Source organism: Lontra canadensis, unplaced genomic scaffold, assembly GCF_010015895.1.
Source record: "Lontra canadensis isolate GAN:19392208 unplaced genomic scaffold, GSC_riverotter_1.0 scaffold2, whole genome shotgun sequence".
Taxonomy (NCBI): Eukaryota; Metazoa; Chordata; class Mammalia; order Carnivora; family Mustelidae; genus Lontra; species Lontra canadensis.
Window position 1 is genome coordinate 44,132,962 of NW_022630996.1, and position 26,194 is coordinate 44,159,155.

The window sequence follows — 26,194 nt, forward strand, 5'->3', positions numbered from 1 at the left end:
ACACAAACAGGGGGCGTGGGAGAGAGAGAAGCAGGCTTCTCACTGAGCAGGGAGCCCAATGCAGCTTCACAATCCCAGGACCCTAGAATCATGACCTGAACTGAATGCTTAATGACTGAGCCACCCAGGTGCCCCCAAATATCTCCTTTAAAAAAAACATCAAAGGAGCATCTGGCTGGCTCAGTCTGGACAGCATATGACTCTTGATCTTAGAGTCGTGAGTTCGAGCTCCACACTGGGTGTAGAGATTACTTATGTAAATAAATAATTTTTTTTAAAAAATCTACTAGAGGGGCGCCTGGGTGGCTCAGTCAGTTAAGAGTCTGCCTTTGGCTCAGGTCATGATCCCAGTGTCCTGGGATCCAGCCCCACATCAGGCTCCTGCTCAGCGGGAAGTCTGCTTCTCCTTCTCCCACACCCTCTGTTTGTGTTCCCTCTCTCACTGCCTCTCTCTCCCTCTGTCAAATAAATTTTTAAAATTCTTTAAAAAAAAAAGAAATAAGAGAAAAGAAAAGACATCATGAATTACTTTAGTATCGACAACATAGTTTAAATGGAAAGAGAATACACCTTTGCTGTCAGACATACCTAGGTTCAAATACCGTTTTAACATTTAGAACTATTTAATCTTCAGCAATTTCCTTAAACCCTGTAGGCCTCAGTTTCCTCATTTATAAAATAAGAACAAAACTATCCATTTTAAAAGTGTAAAGAAAAAGTTTATAAACTACCTAATAACATTACCTGTGTTTCATATAGATTCAAAACTCATTGTTTTTGTCACTTTTTTCTTCTGTAATCAGAAGTGATCAGTTAGGGTCTAACATGTAAAATGACACAAATACAGTCCCTTGTACAAATTTAACATTCTTGGCATTTCCAAAGACCTAGTTATTCTGTTCAGTTCTCACCTACAGTCAGCTATTGCCAACTGATCAAACTAGGTATGAACTAGGAAGACGACTTTTGGGGTACAATCCCCAGAGGTAGAAACCATAGAAACCACCAATAATTCAGATGGAGCAACTTCAAACACAAGTATGGAACTCATAGGTACTATGGAAAGTTATGATTGTGGTAAGTATCTTCATATGAAAAACAGGAGCTCTGTTCAGCTCAATATAAACTAAAGAAAATTGTGAGAGGAAATATACTTGTACCTATGCTAATAAAGATTTCATAGGAAATAATCTATTCTTCATACCCTCCCCTACCCACAAATAATCACCTTTCAATAATGGGTGCTTAAATAGCATTTAATAGTAAGGCAGAGTCCAATACTGCAGCATAAAACACACCACTCAGACCCCAAAACAAGATATATTAGCAGGTGTCACAACCACCATGGCTTACAAGCTTCATCCCCTTCAAAAGCCACCATCTTTTATAGGCATAGCTTCCAAAGTTCCTCAAGGATGGTATGCCCAGTTGCAAGAGCCTCCACCAAGCATCTGCAGTTTAAAGTTTCTCAAGTCCAGATATAAATTACCAACTAGGGAGAGTTACCTAACCAATGCTGCCTAGTAACATGACTGAAATATCATTTTATTAAATTACCAAAGAAAAAGAGAAGGAATTGACCAATGGTCAAATGTTCATGCAAAAGGGGAAAAGATTTTCTTAACACTTTATCCATAATCACCGTTTATCTATTCTTTTTTTAACAATGCAAGAAAATTGGGAATCAAAGTATTAATATGAAGATGCTATAAAATTTAAAGATTTCATGCAAAGTATCACTATAATATCCACAATCTTCCCCAAATGATATCCCCTTATGATCAACAAATAAAACCATAAGAGAGAAAAATTCTGGACCCACCACATTTTCACAAGTTTGTATGTTCTCCTGAGCAAGATTGTATTCTGCCCAAATTCTCTCTAATTCAGTCAAAGAAGCTGGGATAGTAAAGCACTCTTCATCTAACACTTGCAGAGCATCTGAGAGGTCATTTCCAAAACGAACATTGATGTTGACACGTCTATTTAAAAACAAAAGCAAAAAGGAAAAGATTAAGAAATTTTTAAGTTGATGTGAGAAAAAGTTGCACTTAAATAATAATGGTCTAAAGTTACAACATACAATGTTGGCTATGAAGAGGTACTTGCTAAAACCTTATATAAAATCATCAGTTAACTGGTATAATTTGTAATTAAAAATACATTTGATTCATGGGGCACCTGGGTGGCTCAGTTAGTCAAGCATCAGACTCTTGATTTCAGCTCACGCCATGATCTTAGGGTCATGGGATGGAGCCCTGTGTTGGGCCCCACACGTGGCAGCAGGTCTGCTTGAGATTTTCATTCTCCCTCTCCCTCTGACTCAGCCCCCCTGCTTCTGCACAGAAGCATAATAAATAAATAAATAAATAAATAAATCTTAGAAATATATATACATTTGAGAAAAAAATCAAATAAAACTTTATTAGAAAACTTTTACATAGAGGCCCCTGAGTAGCTCAGTTAGTTGGGATCTGCCTTCAGCTCATGAAGGTCATGATCCCAGATCCCTGGGATCCAGCCCTACATTGTGCTTTCTGCTCAGCAGGGAGCCTGCTTCTCCAGCTCCCCTGCCTATGCCCTCTCTCTGTGTCAAATAAATAAAAATAAAATCTTAAAAAAATAATAAAATAAAATAAAGGACAACTTTAAAAGTCTGATCATATCAAAGAGACCTTCAATGCTGGTATACAGTTAGATTTCTGAATAATTCCTTAAAAATGTTAGACTTAGCTAATCTTGCTTACCAAGACTGCAAGCACATTAGTCTTTGTACCCTATTAAGCAGACTAACATTTGTGGAGTTGAAAAAAGGAAAAAAAAAAAAAATTGGAGAGGCAAGCCAGCTAGCAAAAACAACAAAGTCCATCCATATTCTTTTCTCTAGTTTCTAACAAGACAGCCACCACTCAAATAGCACATTATTTCCTCAAAAATGTACTAAAATACATTGGATTATTTTGGTCCTAAATCTGTCCCATACCTGTGGCAGTGTAGCCACTTAGTTTCTGGTAATGAATCAAAAGTTAATTAGGCTCTAGAGGAACAAAATTACTCAAACTATCTAGAAGCTTATAAACCAGATGACAGCTGATGGATTAAACTGGAGAATATAAATTTCCACTGGACAAATAAATAAATAAATAAATCTTAAAAATAAGTGAAAATTAAAATTATCCTTATCAAAAATATGCTTTTACTTACCTAATTTCTTTCAACATTTCAACCTTAGCTGCCAGATTTTCCATTCTGGTACCTACACGAGTCTTCAGAGTGTTTTCTAAGTGTTTAGTCAAATCCATGGTAGTCGCTTTCTCTTGCTGCAACAAAAAACAAGCACGTCCCTAGTGAATCTCGAACAAGAAACTATATTTCTACTGTCACTTAAATGCTTTTAAGGCATAAATAAAATTTTAAATATTAAAAAATATTTGGGTACCTGGGTGGCTCTGTTGGTGAAACATGGAGCTCTTGATCTCAGGGACAATGAGTTTGAGCTCCATATTGGGCATAGAGATTACTTTTAAAAAATTGGGGGCACCTAGGTGGTTCAGTGGGTTAAGCATCCAACTCTTTATTTTGGCTCAGGGAATGATGGGGTCATGAGTCCAAGCCCACATGGGGATCCATGCTCAGTGTGGAGTCTGTTTGAGATTCTTTCTCTCCTCCCAGCCTCCCCCAACTCATGTTCTCTCAATCTTGCTCTAAAATAAATAAATAAATCCTTTGAAACAAAGTTTTCTTTTTAAATGTTAAACCACAGGACAACTGATTTTCCTACTAGTTTGGATCTGAAAAAGATAATCTATTCCGGTCTTCTACCTTCACACAGATCACAGACTCTTTATCTTTCATTCTAATAAAAAGCCAAAAAGAAAGAAATTTCACATTTTATGTCTTAATACTTAAATTTTAAAAAGATAAGTAAAAGATCCCTAGAGACATGAAATGATTATCAATGACAACTTTTTTTTACAAAGTCCTGTGTCATTTTACATTGCAAAACAACCAAAAACATCACTTCCCTGAACCAAGCTAGATTTAACTCCCTGATTCTGAATAGTATCTCAAGTACAAATGTACCATGATTATCTAAAATAATGTATAGAGCAGTAATATCATTAAAGACCTAGCAGCTTTATTCTAATTATACTCCAAACCAGATTATTACATAAACATAGAAGTTTATTCGGCGTTTGTACAACATGCTCCTTAGTCCTCACATTCTCTCCAATTCTTTAGTTAAATAAAAAGAAAGAACCAGCAGATACTGAATGCTTATACTTATTACTAGTATGATACAATCAGGTATGTTCATGTCCTTCTCCCATTTGTTAAGTAGGATGACCATGAAGAATCAGTTATATTTCTTTTTAACTCTGTTTATATCTACTAGAATTTTTATTATAATTATTCCAAAATCACATAAATCTAGGAAATAGGAGTAGGGAAATAAAAAGTTTTTTTATCTTTGCAAATGTACTTAATGTTTTACAAAGATATTAAACAAATCTTCAATACAAATTACTAATGAATTATATGTGTAAGAAAACTATAAAATACTGAGGTAAAGAATCATTTAGACCTAAAAGAATTGTGAGGGATGCCTGGGTGGTTCAGTTGGTTAAGCGGCTGCCTTCGGCTCAGGTCATGATCCCAGCGTCCTGGGATCGAGTCCCACATAGGGCTCCTTGTTCGGCAGGGGGCCTGCTTCTCCCTCTGCCTCTGCCTGCCTCTCTGTCTGCCTGTGCTCGCTCGCTCTCTCTCCCTCTGTCCCTGACAAATAAATAAATAAAATCTTTTAAATAAATAAATAAATAAATAACAATAAAAGAATAGTGAAATTAAACTGGTTCTCAAGGTTATTATTAGTCAACTTATATTTAAAAAAAAAACTGAAAATAGTATGGTTTTTAAGACAAAGAACCAATAAGACAACAGATGGCAAATTCAAACCCAACCACATCAATAATTACAATAAATGAAAACTAGATTAACACTCCAATTAAAAGATAGGAGATTATAAATGGGGATAAAAAGGCTTAGATTCAACTATATGTTGCTCATAAGACATACTTATTAGATATAAAGAGACAGATAAAAATTAAAGGATGGAAAAGATATACCACGCAAACATGGCTATATCAATATCAGGCAATGTGGACTTCAATGCAGGGAGCATTCCCGGCAATAAACAGGGATATTGCATGAAGATGATTCAGGAAGACACTATTCTAAATGTGTATCCAACTAATAACGAAGTCTCAAATTCACCTAGTAAAACTTAACAGAAAAAAGGAAGAAACAGAGAAAACCACAATAATATCTGGAGATTTCAACACTCCTCTCTGGGAACTGATAGAACAAGTAGACAGAAAAATCTGTCCAAATACAAAAGACTTCAACAATACTCTCAGCTCATTTGATTTTATGCACAAAACACTCTACCACACAACTGTAGAATATACACAATTTTTTAATGTACATGGGAACACTTCCAAAGACAAATCATATGCTGGATAATAAAGCAAATCACAATAAATTTAAAAGAAGTGAAACCAAAGAAAGTAGGATCCCTAATAAAAAGAGATTAACTAAAACTCAGTAATAAAAATATACTGGGGGAAAAAAAATCTCCACATATCTGAAAATTAGATAATATACTTCTAAATAACTCATGATTCAAACAAAAATCACAGAATTTTAAAAACATGTTTAATTAAGAAAAACAAAGTATCAAAATCTGTGGCCTACAGATAAAGCAGTACTTAAAAAGAAATATCTTTAGGGGTGGTTGGGTGGCTCAGTGGCTTAAGCCTCTACCTTGGGCTCAGGTCATGATCTCAGGGTCTTGGGATCCAGCCCCGTATTGGGCTCTCTGCTCAGTGGGGAGCCTGCCCCTCAGTTTTCTGCCCCCTCTGCCTGCCTCTCTGCCTACTTGTGATCTCTCTCTCTGTCAAGTAAATAAATAAAATCTTTTTAAAAAATTATCTTTAAATGTTCTAAAGAACAAAAGATCAAAAATGATATGAATTTCCATCTGAAGAAGATAGAAGGGCAAATTAAAGAGGAAAGAAGGCAATCATAAAGTTTAAAAAATCAATTAATAAAATAAAAAAGAAATAAATTTTAAAAACCAACAGATACAGAAATCAGTACTTTGAAAGCATTAAAAACTTCAGGTTTCTGGTCCAGCATGCAAAAAACCTGAAAGTCACTACACCATCCTAACAACAAATAAAAAGCTGAACAAACTGAAAAAATCAACAAGCCTTCTTAGATCTTTAAGAAAGATGAGGTCATATCACCACTGCTATTCAACATAGTACTAGAAGTCCTAGCCTCAGCAATCAGAAAACAAAAAGAAATCAAAGGCATCCAAATAGGCAAAGAAGTAGTCAAACTCTCACTCTCTGCAGATGATATGATACTATATGTGGAAAACCCAAAAGACTCCACTCCAAATCTCCTAGAACTTGTACAGGAATTCAGTAAAGCGTCAGGATACAAAATCAATGCACAGAAATCAGTTGCATTTCTTTACACCAACAAAAAGACAGAAGAAAGAGAAATTAAGGAGTCCATCCCATTTATAATTGCACCCAAAACCATAAGATATCTAGGAATAAACCTACCCAAAGAGGCAAAGAATCTATACTCAAAAAACTATAAAGTACTCATGAAAGAAATTGAGGAAGACACAAGGAAATGGAAAAATATTCCATGCTCATGGATTGGAATAACAAATATTGTGAAAATGTCTATGCTACCTAAAGCAATCTACACATTTAATGCAATCCTTATCAAAATCCCATCCATTTTTTCCAAAGAAATGGAACAAATAATCCTAAAATTTATATGGAACCAGAAAAGACCTCAAATAGCCAAAGGAATATTGAAAAAGAAAGCCAAAGTTGGTGGTATCACAATTCTGGACTTCAAGCTCTACTACACAGCTGTCATCATCAAGACAGTATGGTACTGGCACAAAAACAGACACACCAATCAATGGAACAGAATAGAGAGCCCAGAAATAGACCCTCAACTCTATGGTCAACTAATCTTCGACAAAGCAGGGAAGAATGTCCAATGGAAAAAAGACAGCCTCTTCAACAAATGGTGTTGGGAAAATTAGCCACATGCAGAAAAATGAAATTAGACCATTTCCTTACACCACACACAAAAACAGACTCAAAATGGATGAAGGACCTCAATGTGAGAACGGAATCCATCAAAATCCTTGAGGAGAACACAGGCAGCAACCTCTTCAACCTCAGCCGCAGTAACTTCTTCCTAGGAACATCGCCAAAGGCAATAGAAGCAAGGGCAAAAATGAACTATTGGGACTTCATCAAGATCAAAAGATTTTGCACAGCAAAGGAAACAGTTAACAAAACCAAAAGACAACTGACAGAATGGGAGAAGACATTTGCAAATGACATATCAGATAAAGGGCTGGTATCCAAAATCTATAAAGAGCTTAGCAAACTCAACACCCAAAGAACAAATAATCCAATCAAGAAATGGGCAGAAGACATGAACAGACATTTCTGCAAAGACGACATCCAGATGGCCAACAGACACATGAAAAAATGCTCCACATCACTCGGCATCAGGGAAATACAAATCAAAACCACAATGAGATACCACCTCACACCAGTCAGAATGGCTAAAATTAACAAGTCAGGAAATGACAGATGCTGGCGAGGATGTGGAGAAAGGGGAACCCTCCTACACTGTTGGTGGGAATGCAAGCTGGTGCAACCACTCTGGAAAACAGCATGGAGGTTCTTCAAAAAGTTGAAAATAGAGCTACCTTATGACCCAGCAATTGCACTATCGGGTGTTTACCCTAAAGATACAAACGTAGTGATCTGAAGGGGCACGTGCACCTGGAATGTTTATAGCAGCAATGTCCACAATAGCCAAACTATGGAAAGAACTTAGATGTCCATCAACTGATGAATGGATAAAGAAAATGTGGTATATATCTAAAATGAAGGACTATGCAGCCATCAAAAGAAATGAAATCTTGCCATTTGCGACGACATGGATGGAACTAGAGAGTATTATGCTTAGCGAAATAAGTCAATCGGAGAAAGACAACTATCATATGATCTCCCTGATTATGAGGAAGTGGAGATGCAATGTTGGGGGTCTGGGGGGTAGGAAAAGAATAAATGAAACAAGATGGGATCGGGAGGGAGACAAACCAAAAGAGATTCTTAACGTCACAAAACAAACTGAGGGGGACTGGGGGGAGGGGGGAGGGAGAGGGTGGTGGGGTTATGGATATTGGGGAGGGTATGTGCTATGGTGAGTGTTGTGAAGTTGTAAACCTGGCGATTCACAGATCTGTGCCCCTGGGGCTAATAATACATTATATGTTTATAAAAAAAATAAAAATAAAAAATAAAATAAAATAAAAAAGAAAGAAAGATGAGGTCACAGGACAAACTACTGCCCCCCAAACTGGAGAGACTGGGAAACAAAAGCCATTCACAACTTACAAGGAGAAGCAACCTCTGAGGGAACCAGTCTCAAATAGGTAAACCTCAACTTCAAATGACAACTGCTGAAGACTCACTGTGAACAACTCAGTTAAAAACTCCAGGCAGACTCGGTCACCAGGATGCCTCCAGTTTTATGAGTTTTACCCCCAGGATCTCTACCATGTTCTCACAGAGAAATAAAAGAGAAAAATCCCCTCCAGCTTCCAAAAGGGAAAGGGGAAAAGGAAACATTTTACACCAGAGTATTCTGTTCTTAACAAGATCTGACCTCAGGGAAACGATATACTTTTTAAGATTATATTTATTTATTTGACAGAAAGAGAGAGAGAGAAAGAGAGGGTGTACGCATAAGGAAAGGCAGAAAGGGAGAATATATACTAAAAGACCAAAAAACACACTTGGAAGAGACAAATCAAGAATCAGACTCAGACATGGCATGGATAGATGCTCAAACTGTCAGACCAGAAATTTTAAACATGACATGATTAATATGCTAAGGGCTCTAGTACGTAAGTAGACAGCATGCAAGAACAGATGGACAATGAGAGATCAAAAACACTAGAGCAGAAATGAACAAGTTTGATGTACTTATCAGTAGATGGGATATGGCTGAGGAAAGAATCTCTGTAATCCAGGTTACATGAATGCATATACCCACAAAAAGACCCATACAAAAATATTCACAATGGCTTTACTCATAACAACTAAAAACCAGAAACAAACACCCTAAATACAAACTGTGGTATACTGCTACAATGGACTACTACTAATAAAAATGAACAAATCTATAATATACACAACATAAATAAATGTCACAACAATTATGTTCAGTGAATGAAGCCAGACACAAAAGAACACATATCACAGGATTCCTTTTACGAAGTACAGGACCAGGAAAACTAAACTATGGTGATATAAATCAGAATAGTGGTTGCCTTGAGTGGGAGGAAAAGTGGTTAGACTGTAGGGAGGCAACAAGGAACTTTCTGAAGTGGAAGTGAGCATTCTATATCTTGAGTAGGTAAAGTAGATGACCTGTGATCCATTTATACTCTTCGCGGAAGAGGACAGGGAAACACCCCCAGAGAAAAAAAATAAAAGGCAGGTGACTAATCTCCTTATGAACTAGACTTCTAAAGAAACAGATTGTATTCTAAGAAGAGACCTTATCTCTGAAATGCCCATCCTTAGGAGGATGTCCCCAGATACAAGGTTAGTTAGGGGGCGCCTGGGTAGCTCTGGTTAAATATCTGGTTAAATATCCAGACTCTTGATTTTGGCTCAGGACATGATCTCAGAGTTGTGAGACTGGGCTCTGTGCTCAGCAGGGAGTCTTCCTGGATTCTCCCCTCTCCCTCTGCTTCTCACTTCTCCCCCAGCCTAGAGCAAAGTCTCCCTCTCTCTCTCTAAAATAAATAAATAAATCTTTAAAAATACAAACAAGAGGTTATAATGGACAGTACCCAGATTTATGGATTTATGAGGCAGAGCCCCCTGGAGAATGCTACATATGGATTTAAAGGCTGAAAATTGAGTTCAATTATCAATGATCAATGATTTAATCAATCTGACCTAATGAAAGCTTCATTTAAAACAAAACATAACACAAAAAAACAAAACAAAACCCTCCAAATAAGTAGGTTTTAGGGAGCTTCCAGATTGGTGAACAAATCCATGTACTGGTAGAGTGGTAGGCTAAGATACCCCCAGTTCCCCTACTCCACCTTTCACTCCCATCGTAACTTCCTCTATGCATCTCTTCCTTTCATTTGGTTGTTCCTGCGTTATATCCTTTATAATAAAATTGTAAGCATAAGTATAGCACTTTCCTGAGTTCTTGAGTTGTTTTAGTGAATTACTAAACAAGGGAGTAGGGATCAAAGGAGCTCTCAAATTTACAGGCAGAAGTGTAAGTAGCCTGGGAACCTGATGGTGGCTGGAATCTGAAGTGGAAGAAGTCTTATGGGACTGAGTCCTTAACTTGTGGGGTCTGTGCCAACTCCTGGTATTTAGTATCACAAATGAATTTTGGGACATCCAGTTGGTGATGGTGCACTGGAGAACAGTGTTAGGGTGGCACATTTAGGGTAAGAAAAAACTCACACATTTGAAAAATAGACAATATCCTTGGGGGGGTGGGTAAATGCCCTGTATCCGAGCAACCTGGAAAGCTAACTACCATAAAAGGAAATATATGCAGATAAAGGAGCCTCTTAAGCAACACAAGGATGCAGATTAAGCAATTTAAGAGATTTAGCATCCAAAATGCAATGCACAGGCCTAAACTAGGATCCCAACTGGAAGAAGCTAAGGGGCAATCATAGAACAATCCAGGAAATCTGAACACTGGCTATTAAAAGATATTAAGGAATTACTGTTAATTTTTAAGTATGAATAATATTACAGTTGTCTTTTTCAAAGTTATTTTCTAGTAGAGGCAGACACTAACTAAAACATATACAGTAGAGTATTATCAATGGGATTTGTTTAAAATAACTCTGGGGCACCAGGGTGGCTTAATTGGTTAAGAGTGTGCCTTCAGCTCAGATCATGATCCCAGGGTCCTGGAATTAAGCCCTGCAACAGGCTCTCTGCTCAGTGGGGAGTCTGCTTCTCCCACCCCTCTGCCCCTGCTCATGCACACACGCGCTCTCTCACTCTCTCTCTCTCAAACAAATAAATTTTAAAAATCCCTTAAAATAAAATAAAATAACTCAGGAGGTATAGTTTTTTTGTTTTTTGTTTTTTTTTAAAAAGACTGCCCTCGTGTCTAGTAACTGTAAAAACCGTGTGATGAATACACTGGGTTAATTATTCAACTCTCCTTCTGGAATGTATGAAATTTCCCACAGTTAAAAGCTTTTAAAAGAGGGGCGTCTGGGTGGCTCAGTGGGTTAAGCCTCTGCCTTCGGCTCAGGTCATGATCTCAGGGTCCTGGGATGGAGCCCCGCATCGGGCTCTCTCAGCGGGGAGCCTGCTTCCCCCTCTCTCTCTGCCTACCTCTCTGCCTACTTGTGATCTGTGTCAAATAAACAAATAAAATCTTAAAAAAAAAAAAAGAGCTTTTAAAAGAACATAAAAGGAAATGTAAATGAGAAATTATTAATCTTTCAAACATTCAATGAAATCCAAAGATGATTAGTTTGGAGTATAAGAAAAAATTTCATCTGTAAACAAATGTAAAGGAGAAAAGAGGGAGAATGGGAGAGAAAGGGAAGAAAACAAAAAGTGCCAGCAAATTAAACAAAGAAGAGCAGATAAGTATACAGTCACCCAGATGGTCATTCTTTACCTTATACCAGTGAACATACCATACCTGCAGCTCCTGGGCAGTCTGTTCTACTTTGGATTGTAGAGCTTTATAACTTTCAAGAAGAACCTCCTTCTCGTTTTTAAGCCTTTCATTTTCTTCAATCAGTTTCTGGTCCTGCTTAATTTTTGCCAGGCTGACATTAGATCCTAAATTAAAGTCTCCAATAGTCAAATTTTCCCTATTAAAAACAAATTCACTTATTTTAAAAACCAAATTGTGTTAAGACTGACAGAGATCATAAATCTAAAATAAATCATCTTGAGAATATATCTTAAGTTAATTTTGAAAACTAATTTAAAATCTTTATCTAGTTCAACATTTAAAAATATTTTAATGCAAACTAGTTTTCATAAAATTATACTTCAAAAACAATGCTGCCAACACTCAAATATATTCCAACTTATAGCAATATCAACTCCAGTAAATACAGTAAAAAGGATTCATTATCAGTTTCTTCCAATTTCTCCTCCCCATCAACTCCACTCTACTTGACAGTTTTGTTTCTACAATCCCAAAAACAGCTACATAACCCAAGACATGGCATCATGGCTTGGATCATGACACAGAAGTTTATAAATGGTTTGGTACTTAGAAACATTAAACATGGCTTTCTGCTTCAAACTTATAATTCAAGATTGTCTAAAAAGTGAATTCCCTTTGTAATAATCAAGTTATCACAGGAAGTTATCACAGGAAGAACAAAGAGTTTCTCTTTTGTTAAAAAGGAAAGTTAATTCCCTAAAACTCATTAAAATACTCTTAAAGCAAAAGGAAAACTTCAAAGTTTATCTGAAATTCTGGCTGTGCCTGGATAATTCAGATTTAGGAGTATATTTATATTTTTGGTAAACATATTCAGAAGAATTAATATGAAGAGCTGGCATGTTAAATAACAGGAATAATTTTTCTTTCCAAATGGCTCTTACGAAAAATTCCTACAAAAGCAGAGAGGAATACACATTTAAGAAAAATAGAAATGAATATCATCCCTCAAAATCACTGACATAGATGAGTATTCCAAAAATATAAAGCTTGACTTCTACTATGACAAGAGCTTTACCAAGAATTAGAAACTAGTTGACTGAAAACCCCATGACAGTCTTACTTTGGAAATGTCACATGATTTCCTGCATCATTTTCATTCTTCGAGTCAAGAGTCATCCTCCCACTTAAGCGCCCCTTTGGCCGGGTGAAGGCTGACTGGTTTGATCTATGGCCCCATGAGGGAATAGGGCTTTTGAAGTTCCTGAGGACAAGCGGACCAGGATCTGATTTTTTTTCCTCACAGGTGTTACTGCTGGAAGTGAGTTTGCTTTTTTCTGCAAATCCTTTCTTAGCCACCTCCTCCCCTATATCCACACTGCCATACTCAGCCTGAGCAATAACTGTTCCATCTTGATAGGTTGCTTTAATTCTCATTTTTATCTCCTTTTCAAAAATCAAGCTCCCCAAAAAGGTTCTGCCCTAAGAAAAATGGGGGAGGAAAAAAGATGTAAACCAACTACGCCAACATGTCTTTCTTCACTTATTTTGTTTCTACCTGGTTTTTTAAACAATCATACTTTTTCATTCTGAAAACTCTTACCTTGTTATTGGCTATAAGCAAATATACTTCTCCATGTGTATGAATATATTCTAATTACACATTTAGAGGAGAAATCTTCCTTTCCAGAAGTAGAGTTAATACCTGTATAGGCAGCCATATCCATAAATTTTAAAATGTGTACCAATTAAATACCCTAGAATAACTGTTTTAAACCAAGCAGAGAGTGTTGACCATTTTTGGTCCCAATGAAATGAAATGGTGTCCTAAGGAGTATAGCACATAAAAATGAATTCTGGTATCTAAAAAAAGCACTCAAATTCAACAAAACTTTAAAAATAGCTTTATAGGAGCACCGGGGTGGCTCAGTTGGTTAAGCATCTGCCTTCAGCTCAGGTCATGATCCCAGATTCCTGGGATTAAGCCCCATGTCAGGGTCCCTGCTCAGTGGGGAGCCTGCTTCTCCCTCTCCTGCTTGTGCTTGTTCTGTGTGTGTGTGTGTGTGTGTGTGTATCAAACACATAAATAAAATCTTTTAAAAATAAATAAATAAAAATTTTAAAAAATAAAAATAGTTTTACAGGCAGAATTAGGTACTCTGGTTAGGGGCACTTGGCTGGCTCTTGATCTCAGAGTTTTGGGTTTGAGCCCCATGCTGGGGGCTTAAAAACAAAATCTTAAAAAAAAAAAAAAAAAAAAAAGAGGTACTCTGGTTTTACAGTAAGACAGGATTAGAAGAGAAAAAAACAAGCAGGAAACCATACCAATGATAATCCAGGTACTAAGAGCATAAAGACCAAACTAGGGGTGCCTGGGTGGTTCAGTCAGTCCATCTTCAGCTCAGGTCATGATCCCAGGATCCTGGGATCCAGCCCCATGAGCCCCACAGCAGTCTCCCTACTGAGACTACTTCTCCCTCTCCCTCTACCCCTCCCTACCCATGCTCAAGTTCTCTCTCTCTGTCTCTCAAATAAATATTTTTTTAAAGAGACCAAACTAAAAATTAGCAAATACACAAGCTGACCACATTTAAATAAAAAAGAGGAGGAAGAAAGGGAAGAGGGAAAAAGGAGGATAAAGAAAAAATTTCAAGGTCTAAAGAAGAGGAGGAGGAAGAACAGAAAGAAAAAAAAAATTCAAGGTCCAAGAAACTAAATAACATTGTTAAGGAGTAATTATATTCTCTTTTTTTAACTATACAGTATTATAAAGTGTAGAAATGAGACTTACGTAGGAGCTCTTAACTTTTTCTATGCCATGGGCTCCTTTAATCAGGTTGGTAAAATTTTTAGAATCCTTCTCAGAAAAATGTTTTTTAAATGCATAAAATAGGGGTGCCTGGGTGGCTTAGTCAGTTAAGCATCTGCCTTCATTTAGCTCAGGTCATGATCTCAGGGTCCTGGAATGGAGCCCCGCATCAGCTCCTTGCTCAATGGGTAGCCTAGTTCTCCCTCTCTCTCTGCCCCTCCCCACCCCTTGCTTGTGTTCTAAGAAATGAACAAAAAACTTAAATAAATAAATGAAATGAAAAATACATAGAATTACAAAGAAAATTATTTCACTGTGATACATTTTAACCCCAAGTTAAGAACCCCTGGACCTAGAAGGGTACATCTGTAAGAGCAGAAGGCAAACTGTAAATGCTCATCATTAACCATTCAAAAATATATATATCTTTTTAATCCACAAACCAAAATGACATAGTATTTTAAGTTTACAAAAACACAGGCTTTATAAATCTTTCAAGTCATAAAATTCTTACACACACACATCTTAAACACATGAGAGGCTTGAATTTACCAAGAATACCAATATAGATAGTAAAGATGGTTCAGAAGGCATCACCAACAAATGAGATCAAGCAAGCGAAGCTAACAAACTCAAAATATAATTCATAGAAATAGATCAGATTAAGATTTTGATCAATCAGAATCTGGTTTTGGGTTAACCTCTTTCAAACAAAAACCTTTGGTTTCAACTGATGTGACATTGTTGGGGTTTGGGAGCAAACCATCAAGAAAGAACTTTTGAGATGTCTTCAGTGCAAAAAGATGGTTTATTAAAGTACAGGGACAAGATCTGTGGGCAGAAAGAGCTGCACTGGGGTCATGAGGAGTGGCCATTTTATACTTTCAAATTGGGAGGGGGTCAGGGAAAGCACAAGTGTCTAAGGATTTGGAAGCAAAGTTTCCAGGACCTTGAGGGGCTGGCTAGCTGTTGTTAGGGAAAGGTCACTTGCTACTGTCTAGTAAAAACTTAGTCATGAGATCCTTCAGGTGTCTATCAGTGTGCCATACTCTTGGAGGATGATTGCTAACATATATCTTGGGAAGAACAGGTGGGTAGAGATAAAGGAAGTTTCCAAAGGAATTTTTACATGTTAAAGGAGACTTGCAGGACTTTGGAGGTCAGACTAATAACATGGAGGCAGCTGAGTTCCTAGAAGGACTCTCTGCCTGTCTCGAGGACTTGTCAATGGCTGTAAATTTTAAAGAAATTTAATTTTTTTTCCTTTGCCTTTGTTCACACCATCACCTTTATGCTGAAAGTCTATCTAAAATCAAGTACAGGGGCGCCTGGGTGGTTCAGTGGGTTAAAGCCTCTGCCTTTGGCTCAGGTCATGATCTCAGGGTCCTGGGATCGAGCCCCACATCAGGCTCTCTGTTCAGCAGGGAGCCCGCTTCCCCCTCTCTCTCTGCTTGCCTCTCTGCCTACTTGTGATCTCTGTCTGTCAAATAAATAATAAAATCTTTAAATAAATAAATAAATAAATAAATAAAATCAAGTACAACTTCCACTCCTAACCAATGTTAATAGAAATGACAATGTCTGAAAATTATTGCTGGAATACATAAAATTCTTAATATTTTGAGAAACTCTGTCTTTGGGCAACATATGGATTTAGATGGAAATAATCTACTTTCTACAAGAGTTCTAATTACCTAAAGCTGAATGCACTAAAGGTATACTACTCCTTGCTTAAAATGTTATGCAAAAATCTAATATTTTAGACTTTTCCCTGAACTCAAATTCCATTTAAGTTATGATCACCAATCACATTTAGTTGTTCAATAAAATTCTCCCTGAATTATACATAATCAGAAAAACAAAAGCCTAAACTTGGAATAAAATCTAAGTTCTCTTAAATTCTAATTAACAAAAAGAATGACCAAGTAGATAATACACGGGTTATTATTACATCTATTATTATACTTTACCATAAAAATATATATTCTAGGGGCGCCTGGGTGGCTCAGTGGGTTAAAGCCTCTGCCTTCAGCTCATGTCATGATCCCAGGGTCCTGGGATTGAACCCCACATCGGGCTCTCTGCTCAGCAGGGAGTCTGCTTCCTCTTTTCTCTCTGCCTGCCTATCTGCCTACTTGTGATCTCTGTCTGTCGAATAAATTAATAAAATCTTTAAAAATATACATATATATATTCTATGTATTCTTTTCTTAAATGTCAAATATTTAATTTTTATGTTGAGAAATGTATTATAGTTCTCATTAAATCTTACATTCCGGAAAGAGAGATCTATTTATTTTTAAAATGTAGGTATTTAAAAGGCTTTAATAAGATTTATCTTTTAAATAAATCTGATCATTGTCTTAGAACACAGAGCTTTCAATGATTAAAAAATGATGATGCTGGGCGCCTGGGTGGCTCAGTCGGTTAAGCCTCTGCCTTTGGCTCAGGGCATGGTCACAGGGTCCTGGAATCGAGCCCCGCATCAGGTTCTCTGCTCAGCGGGGAGCCTGCTTCCCCCTCCCCCTCTGCCTGCTTCTGCGCCTACTTGTGATCTTTCTCTCTCTCTTTCTCTGTCAAATAAATAAATAAAAATAAAATCTTTTAAAAAAAATGATGATGCCATTTTTCTAAGACATATCTCATGTTTCCCAAACTGGTAAGCTTTATTCAAAACCAAGAAAGCATTACTTGCTTGCTATTTTAGTCCACCTAATCTTATCTGGATATATTAGAAAACAGGCTAAAATGTCTTTAATCTGTTAAACCCAAATTCCAATCTCTAGTCTCATTCCCTGATTCTAAATAAAATTTTTACAATAAGGAATGCATTTAGGTCATAAATCTTCATGCGATCTTCGGCATTTGTAACCACTAATCAGAGTATCAGTTTCAACTGTGCTATAACGTGGGTATGAAAGTGTTGGTTTAAAATGTACTGAGGATATTTTAGTGCCTGGGTCACCCTCTGAGAGTCTCTCTCTCTCTCTCTCTCTTTTAAACTAAATCCCTACTATTCATTCATTTGTTCAAATGCTAGATAAACTGGATGCTCATTTAACACCTAACAGGCAAGATTGAGGAGATCCATAGAAAAATGAATAAAATATTATCTCTACTAAAACAGTCTTATCTCTATAAGCTCACTATCTTGTGGGAGAGGGAAAAAAATGCAACTCTACATGCCTTATTCACTGAATGACTGAAACAGCTACAGGGGAATGGATGGTGGGTATTAGCGAAGACTTTATATAGGAAATTATATTTAAGCCTTGAGCTGAGAATTAATGGCTACATGGGCTTCCTAAGCAGAGACATTCAAGAGTAACTATTTTTTCCAGAAAATACTCAGTTTGCTAACAGTCTTTTTACTGAACTTAAGCATGCAAATACACATAATATCACCTGTAAAGAATCTATGAAAATTAAAAAAACATTCCCAATAACTAAAGTTTACTCCTCAGTTCGAAAACTAACTTTTAAAAATGACCTTTTATTCTTGATTCATACTTGTTTCAATCAACATAAATTTTATATCATCTTACCATGAGAAGAGCAACAGACTTGAGTTCCAGCCCTTACTCAGCAGTAATTACCTTTATTACTTTAAATAATTAGTCATCTAATTGTTCTAGACCCAATTTCTTTATTTATAAAATAACAAGGTGAGAGCAAGGGAATTCTAAGGTCAGTACATTTAACATTCTAGGGTTCTAGGCATACAAGAAATTTTTTTTTAATTTTAATTTTTATTTATTTATTTGACAGAGAGAGATCACAAGTAGACAGAGAGGCAGGGAGAGAGAAGGGAGAAGCAGGCCCCCCGCCGAGCAGAGAGCCCAATGCCGGGCTCGATCCCAGGACCCCGAGATCATGACCTGAGCTGAAGGCAGAGGCTTAACCCACTGAGCCACCCAGGCGCCCCTGGCATACAAGAAATTTAAAACAATCCTCTACCTTGGTCAAAATATCTAGATTAATAAAAAAAAAACTTCAGATTTTAAACCAGAAATTTAGGAATATAATTTTACAATAATATCTATGCTTTACTCTATACTTATGAAAGTCTGAGTCCTCTAAGTACAGAAATGTTTCTTACAGGTAATTAAACTGCAGACAAAACTACACCGAACTTCCAAGATTCTCAAAACAAAACAAACAGAAAAGAGGCAAATAGGTTTCTGAATTTTACTATTCCACAGTTATCGATTCAATCATTTTTTCACATAAGTCATTTGAGCTGCTAAATAAAAAAATACAAATCTGATTACTTATCAATAATATCTCAAAAGCATTAATACCCACCAAAAGAATATCATTACTGCACAGATTTAAAAGGAGGTAGAATTCCCATAAGACTACCCCTAAAATTATCAGATAGTGCAGAATTAGGTTACTAATCCAAAATTTAATAGAATGGGATACAAACTCGAATCTAGATAATAGAACATCATTGAAAACTATGACACCAAACAGTTTGAACCCTTGCCAAAATGCTAAAAATCTGATAAATTCACAACTCCACTAATTTCAGTTTTGTGGTATTTATGGCCAGGGCTAGGTTAAAGATCACCATACTCTCTCAAAACCAAAAGATAACAATAATTATATTTATCATTTTTTCCATCATAAGAGACTTTTCTAAGCTTTTATATGAGAAGAAATTATTTACACTTATTATGCAAATACATCACACAGGCAACTCTGATCACAAATGTTTACCTAGCAAAGATGAGCACAAATAATTGTTTTTGAATCATTATGTTTAAATTGTATTTTTAAATTACTACATAATTACTTTTAATTATTCTCCAATTCATATTTTTCACTAATTTATACAGACTTTTATATTAAAGAAGATCAGCAGAATTTAACTACATTTATAATATTTTGTTTCAAACACAGAGCTTCACTTCCATTAACAAAAATATTTAAGTCTGTGACTTGCCTGATCAAACTGGGTAACTTCTTGGCCAGAAGGAATCTGTAGTCCCCAAAGTCTGTATTTTTTGGCAACACTAGAAAATTGCAGATCCAAAGGAATCTCAACTATATCAGATCGATTTAGAATTTCAGTATTTCCATAGTCAATGTATCTCACCAGACACTGGGAAAAAATGATACAAATACTAACACAGAATTTAGATTAAACATCTCTAAGGAAACCATCCATTTACTGCCTTCTGTTAATTACCATAATTACCTCAGGGCATTTTACCTCAAATTGAGAAAATGTATTTAGAAACAAGACCTCCAACAATATTCTCAAAATAAAGAAAATCCATGGTCCATGAGATCCCAGTAATCACTGTTTGGTACTAGTTAACTAGTTACCAACAGTATTATTTCCAACAGTACCAAACAGTACTAATTCCAATAGTACCATTTCTCATTATGGTTTGTTTGTTTTTTTCCAAACAGCTGGTATTTAAATAAACAAAAATCTATGAAGCTAATGGCCTCTCCTATCTTGAATGTTAAAATCAATCAACATTCCTAAATTCAAATTGGAAACAGTAAAATATGAAAACAATGTCAAAATTATCAAACTTCCTTGGGTAAAATTAAACCCAACCCAAGTGTTAAACTTAGGAAATGAATCAAGGTTACCCTCACCTTCAGCTCTGTATCTATTTGGAAAGCAAAAAAAAAAAGAAGATTATCCCAACATCAAAAGCCATCTTGCTCCTTAATTTAAAAAAGTTAAAGTCAAGGCAAAAGCAAACACAGTATGTCATCTCCAGTTATCAAATTGTGAGGAAAATGTCTAATTAAGACGGGTCTATTTCACTAAGATAAACCATTACCTTGGACAGTAATAAATCATGGATTTTTTTTAAAAAAGTTATTCTGAGCATTACTCGAATTACTTCATCTCACCATCTCCTTATTACCATAAGAAAAATATCTTTAAAATATACACACATTAGAAAATATTTTAAGTCCTGTAAAGCAGATACAGGAACAAAACAGTAAAGGAAAGCCTACAGAGATGCTTTTACACAGCCTGCAATATGCAATTGCCATCAGGTATTCAGAATCTTATCTCCACAAATTCCCTTAAAATCTCCCTCACGTTCATAATGTTAAAACTCAAATAGCTAAACACAAAGAAAATTCATCACATTTAACCAAAGTATGAAAAAGCAACAAGTGAATCTTCATTAACCATATGCAAACCAACTAAGCAAAAGATAAAAAGAACTTTTAAGGATAGATCAAATGTTCTTTTCCTACTCAATTTTAATAGGATCAACTTTTAAAAGTTACTTAGCAAAAACCAAACAAGATGATGAAGAACCACTGGGTCAGCAAACATAATCTACAAATTATATAATCTACTCTTGGACAATCTGCGGTGATTATATGACAACTTAAATTCAAAAGAATATTCCTGAATCTGACCTGGATTTTTTTAATTAATTCATTTCTTTTCTGTTCGCTAGGGGGAAAAACATGATTAATTAATTTATAAGTTCAATTGAACCAGATCTTATTACTACTATGTATAACCAAAATAATCATTACTCAGGGGAAAAAACAAAACAAAAAAAAAAAAACTGAACACTTGTTCCTGCCTTTTCATCATTGATGATTTTCAGTACTTTGCATCTGTACCAACATTTATCTTCAGAAAATAATCCGCCATAAATCTATAAAGAGAAAAAGAAATATTAGTTAGCATTTTAATGATTCAAAGCACACTAAGTAGATCAGAATAAGGGTTATCATTTATTAAGCACTTATTATTTGGCAATAAACATTTTATATATAACTTATTTTATTATCACAACCATATGAGGCAGATACATTGTTTTCACCATTTATACACCCAAAGACATAAGCCAGTAAGCAACAGAACCAGGATACAAAGTCAGGCAATCTGACTTCATAGTCCATAATGTAATTCTGCTTCCCCTCCCCCCCAACCAAAAAAAAAAAAGAGGAAAAGACATAAAAATAAAACTCAAAAAAAAAAAAAAGCATAAGCATCAAAGTCTTAAAATCATGCTGCTTTAATGTCTAAAAACAAATAAATACAATTAGTTATTCTTAAAATATAAACATGCTAAGTACATGACACTTCAGTATGATTCTCAACCATGTGTGATCCATGTGTCCTACCAGGCAAGAAAGATTTTTATACTTTTTACTTTATATATAAAGGCTCTGTTATTAAATGGATAAAATTAAATTTGATAATATCCTTAATACTGAATTTTCATTTGTTTATATTTTAATTATGTTTAATTTTAAAAACAAAGGAAAATTGACATACTTTATATCAATTTCTCAACCTCAGCACTATTGACATTTTGAGACAGGATAATTCTTTGGCAGGGAAATGGGGCGGAGGCTCTCTCTGTCCTGTACACTGTAAGATAATTAGCAGCATCCCCCCAGGCCTCTACCTACAAGATGCCAATAACACCCCCTCCAGTTGTGGCAACCAAAAATGTCTCCAGACATTGCCAAATATCACCTGGGGCTTAGAGTAGGGGATACAAAATCACCCTAGGTAGATAACGACTTTAAATCATACATTCTCAATGGGGGAATGTTATTCCCAAGGAATGAAAACTGGTTCAGGAGTGGGGTGTGTCTTCAATATTACAATGGTTTGTATCCCTTCAAAGTTCAAAACTAACTGACAACATAAACAGATATATAGTATATTTGTGGTGGTAATAAATCTTGAGGGGAGGAGAACCATTAAGGAAAAAAAATGCCTTAGAAGGGCATAACCAAAGACTGAGGAACACTGCTTTAAGAGAAGTATAAAAATTACTTTTAGGTGTATCACTTGAGGTAGGACAAATTCAGAGTTTCTGAAGCAAAAGACATACATATATTAAATATAAAAATCCTCAACTCCCCAAAACAACCAAGTACGAATCAATTCAGTCACACAATGGATATCTAAAAAAGCAAATGTTACAAAGGATAGGTGTGTTCAATTAGCACTTAACTCTGGTTCCCTCAGCTAACACTCAACAACTGGAGGCCAAGAGAGGGCACAAATAGCATGGTACACTCTCCCAACCATCTAACTACATTTTTCAGCAAGCAAAAAGTTTCAGTAGCAAAACAGCTGATAATCAACAGCCCTAATCAATTTCAGACTCTGCAAAAGGTCACATTACCTTTAGTTAAGACTTCGTAATAATACGCCAATAAACTTAACAATTCAATATAAGACAAGTGACGGAAATGGGATATAACTGCAACCCTGTCTAGGCAGGGGTGGGGATACTTAGAAATCCAGAAATAGAGCTGGCACCCAACAAAGTTGAAGAATCTGAAGCTCTTGACTCTGTTAGTATGAATAAATCACAACCATTAAAATACAAGTCTATCCCAAAGAGATTTGTCTTTAAAACGCAGAGGAGAGGGCGCCTAGGTGGCTCAGTGGGTTAAGCCTCTGCCTTCAGCTCAGGTCATGGTCTCAGGGTCCTGAGATCAAGCCCCACATTGGGATCTCTGATCAATAGGGAGCCTGCTTCCTCCTCACTCTCTGCCTGCCTCTCTGTCTACTTGTGATCTCTCTATCAAATAAATAAATAAAATCTTTTTTAAAAATTTTTTTAAAAATAAAAATAAAAATAAAATAAAACACAGAGGGGCTCCTGTATGGCTCAGTCAGTTAAGTGTCTGCCTTCAGCTCAGGTCATGATCCCGGGGGAACCGGGGATTGAGTCCCACATCAGGCTCCCGGCTCCGCAGGGAGTCTGCCTTGCCTCTCCCTCTCTGTCCATGCTCTCTCTCTCTCTCTCTCTCTCTCAGGTAAATAAATAAAATCTTAAAAAAAAAAAAAAGTAAATAAAAACACAGGCATAACTATATATTCAATCCCATTGTCCTTGGTCCCAATCTTTTCCCCTCACAGCTCCACTATTTATAGCCCATTACCCGCCTACATGATGAGAGGAAGAGAACCCGTCAATCACTGGAAAATTTTCAAACTATAATGCATTCGTAAGTAACCACAGGTGGCTGAGTAATCATTTATAATAAGAAATTCATTATTGAAACTAGCTTGAATTTTTTGTAAAGCAAGTATTTTGTACTCAAAAGAGGAAAAGTGGGTATGTCTTAATTTCTAACCCTACTAACCACAATTATAGGCTACAAAGATGTTTTAAAAAAACCCTAAAAATTTACAAATTATACTCCCTTATCCATTCTAATGTTCAACACCAAGCTACATTCTTTCCTTCTAATTTCTTCTTTTTACACATTTTTATATACGCCATTGGGGTTTTAATTACTTTAAAATAAAACCAATAGAAGCACATTATTAAAAGAAAATCAAAGTGCATCAAAAAGGTAAAGAGTAAGAAAGACTTCCTTCCCAACACTCTTCAACATGGACCTCCTGAAAATAATTTTACATTTACACTAATTTTACATATATGCTAAGATATATTTGTTTTTTATTTACACAAATGGGCTCATCTTACAAACACTATTTTAACCACCTAATTTCATATCAAAATATAAGATCTAGCCCTTTCATTTAAATAACCAGAGCTGGGGAGCCTTAGGGGGTTGACCATCTGCCTTCTGCTCACATCATGACCCTGGGGTCCTGGGACAGAGCCCCACACTGGACTCCCTGCTCAGCAGAGTGGTCTGCTTCTCCCTCTCCCTCTGCCCCTCCCCAGCTCGTGCTTGAACACTCTTTCTCTCTCTCGTTCTCAAAAAAATAAATAAATCTTTTTAAAATAAGTAAATAGGGGCACCTGGGTGGCTCAGTGGGTGAAGGTCTCTGCCTTCAGCTCCCAGGGTCCTGGGATTAAGCCCTGCTTTGGGCTCACTGCTCAGCAGGGAGCCTGCTTTCCTTCCTCTCTCTCTGCCTGCCTCTCTGCCTACTTGTGATCTCTGTCAAATAAATAAAACAAAATCTTTAAAAAAATTTTTTTAAGTAAATAAAATAAAATAATAAGTAAATAAATAAACAGAGCTTTGAGCTGTAATGCAAACAAGGCATTCATGGCACAGTATTTAAAAAGGCACTCACTCTGAGGTGTGCCTTAGAATGCCTCTTTAAATTTTAATTTAAATTTAAATGCCTCCTCATCACTATCATACTTTGCTGGTAAGAATGAAAACTGGCTCAATACTTTGCCACACTATTTGGCCAGTATAACCGAAGTAAAACATGCCCACTGTATGACTTAGCAATTCTACTCCTAGATATATACTACAAAGAATTAGGTTAATACATCCAACAAAAGGCTGTATAAGTGTTTCATAGTAGCTTAATTCACAGCAGCCAAAAACTGCAAACAATCCAAATGTCCATCAAAGGACAACAAACTGTGGTGTAGTTACACAATGAAATCTGCATAGCTTAAAAAAGAACAAACTACCAATACACCAATATACACAATAATATGGAAGAATCTCAGAAATTCTGTTGAACTAAAGAAACCAGATACACACAAAAGAATAAAAACTGTATGATTTAAGAACAGGCAAGTGAAGCTGTGGTGACAAAAGTCAGAATAATAATTAACTCTTGTAGAGGAGCTACTGACCAAGGATTGACTGAGAAAAGGCCTGCAAGAATTTTCCAGGAAGATGAAACGGTATCTTGATCTGGGTGGTGATTATATAGATGCATTCATACGTAAAAATAATGAAGCTGTACAGCTAAGACACAAACACATTACTGTACTTAAGTTATACATCAATTTTTAAAAAAAGAGAAAAAGATCATCAAACTCTTCTCCATAAAGATTACGTTTACAGATTTTTTTTGTCAATCAGTATCAAAGGCAAGGATTATCTTGTTCACCACTATATGCTCACTACTTACCACAGTACCTGGTCCATAAGTATTTTTGAAAGAATAAATTTACTATGACTACAGTTTACGTAAGTTCTAAAAATCTGCCTCTTCTTCTCAAATACATCAAAAATTCCAACAGTTATAAAATCTAAGACATAAGAAAGCTATCAAGAGAGATGGAATAATTATATCCAAAAATAGGCTCACCTTCTTTGGATCAAGATTTCCAAAAACTGAATTGGCATGGGGACAAACTTCAGACAATGAGCAACCAATCTTCACGATATCGCTATTTCTATTAATACTCTGGAACAAAGAATAACTATATTTTAAGATTTAGTAAATTATTATTGGACAGTGTTATATAATTGAGAGTTCTATTAGCATACTACTTAAAAGATTTTGAACATTAGAAATTAAATCAAATTCTTAGAGCAGTGTTTTTATAATTCAAATGAGTTCTTTATAAGAAATGGTTCTAGGTATAGAAAATTTTTACTTTGCAGTGAGTTCAAATTACTAGGAATTCAAAATAAGTTACCAAATACTATTAAATCGTAAGAGGAGGTAAATTTAAACAATTATCTCTGGAATGTACTTTAGATCAAATTCTAATTGCTCAAAATAGACAGCATATTTTAGTCAAATGACCTAAATCTTCTCATATATTTTTTGTTGTATAAAGAAAACAGATGTAAAAAAATTCAAAATGTATATAATCCTCTATACACAAATAAGACAAACTAGTTAGTAAATTCATTTCTCATAGGTATAGGCTAACA

The 26,194-nt window shown here is 35.8% G+C and overlaps 1 protein-coding gene across 3 annotated transcripts in view; it reads right to left on the bottom strand.

The window, feature by feature from the left end:
- STK31 (serine/threonine kinase 31) overlaps nt 1-26,194 on the bottom strand; it is an 86,324-nt gene that overhangs the window by 51,235 nt on the left and 8,895 nt on the right. For all 3 annotated transcript variants that reach the window (XM_032873102.1, XM_032873112.1, XM_032873091.1), the window contains exons 4-10: nt 25,620-25,718; nt 21,196-21,270; nt 19,566-19,724; nt 12,932-13,290; nt 11,830-12,004; nt 3,205-3,320; nt 1,823-1,982 (exon numbers count right to left, since the gene is read on the bottom strand). In XM_032873102.1, coding sequence (XP_032728993.1) covers nt 1,823-1,982; nt 3,205-3,320; nt 11,830-12,004; nt 12,932-13,290; nt 19,566-19,724; nt 21,196-21,270; nt 25,620-25,718 — 1,143 coding nt within the window. The remainder of the gene's footprint in view (nt 1-1,822; nt 1,983-3,204; nt 3,321-11,829; nt 12,005-12,931; nt 13,291-19,565; nt 19,725-21,195; nt 21,271-25,619; nt 25,719-26,194) is intronic.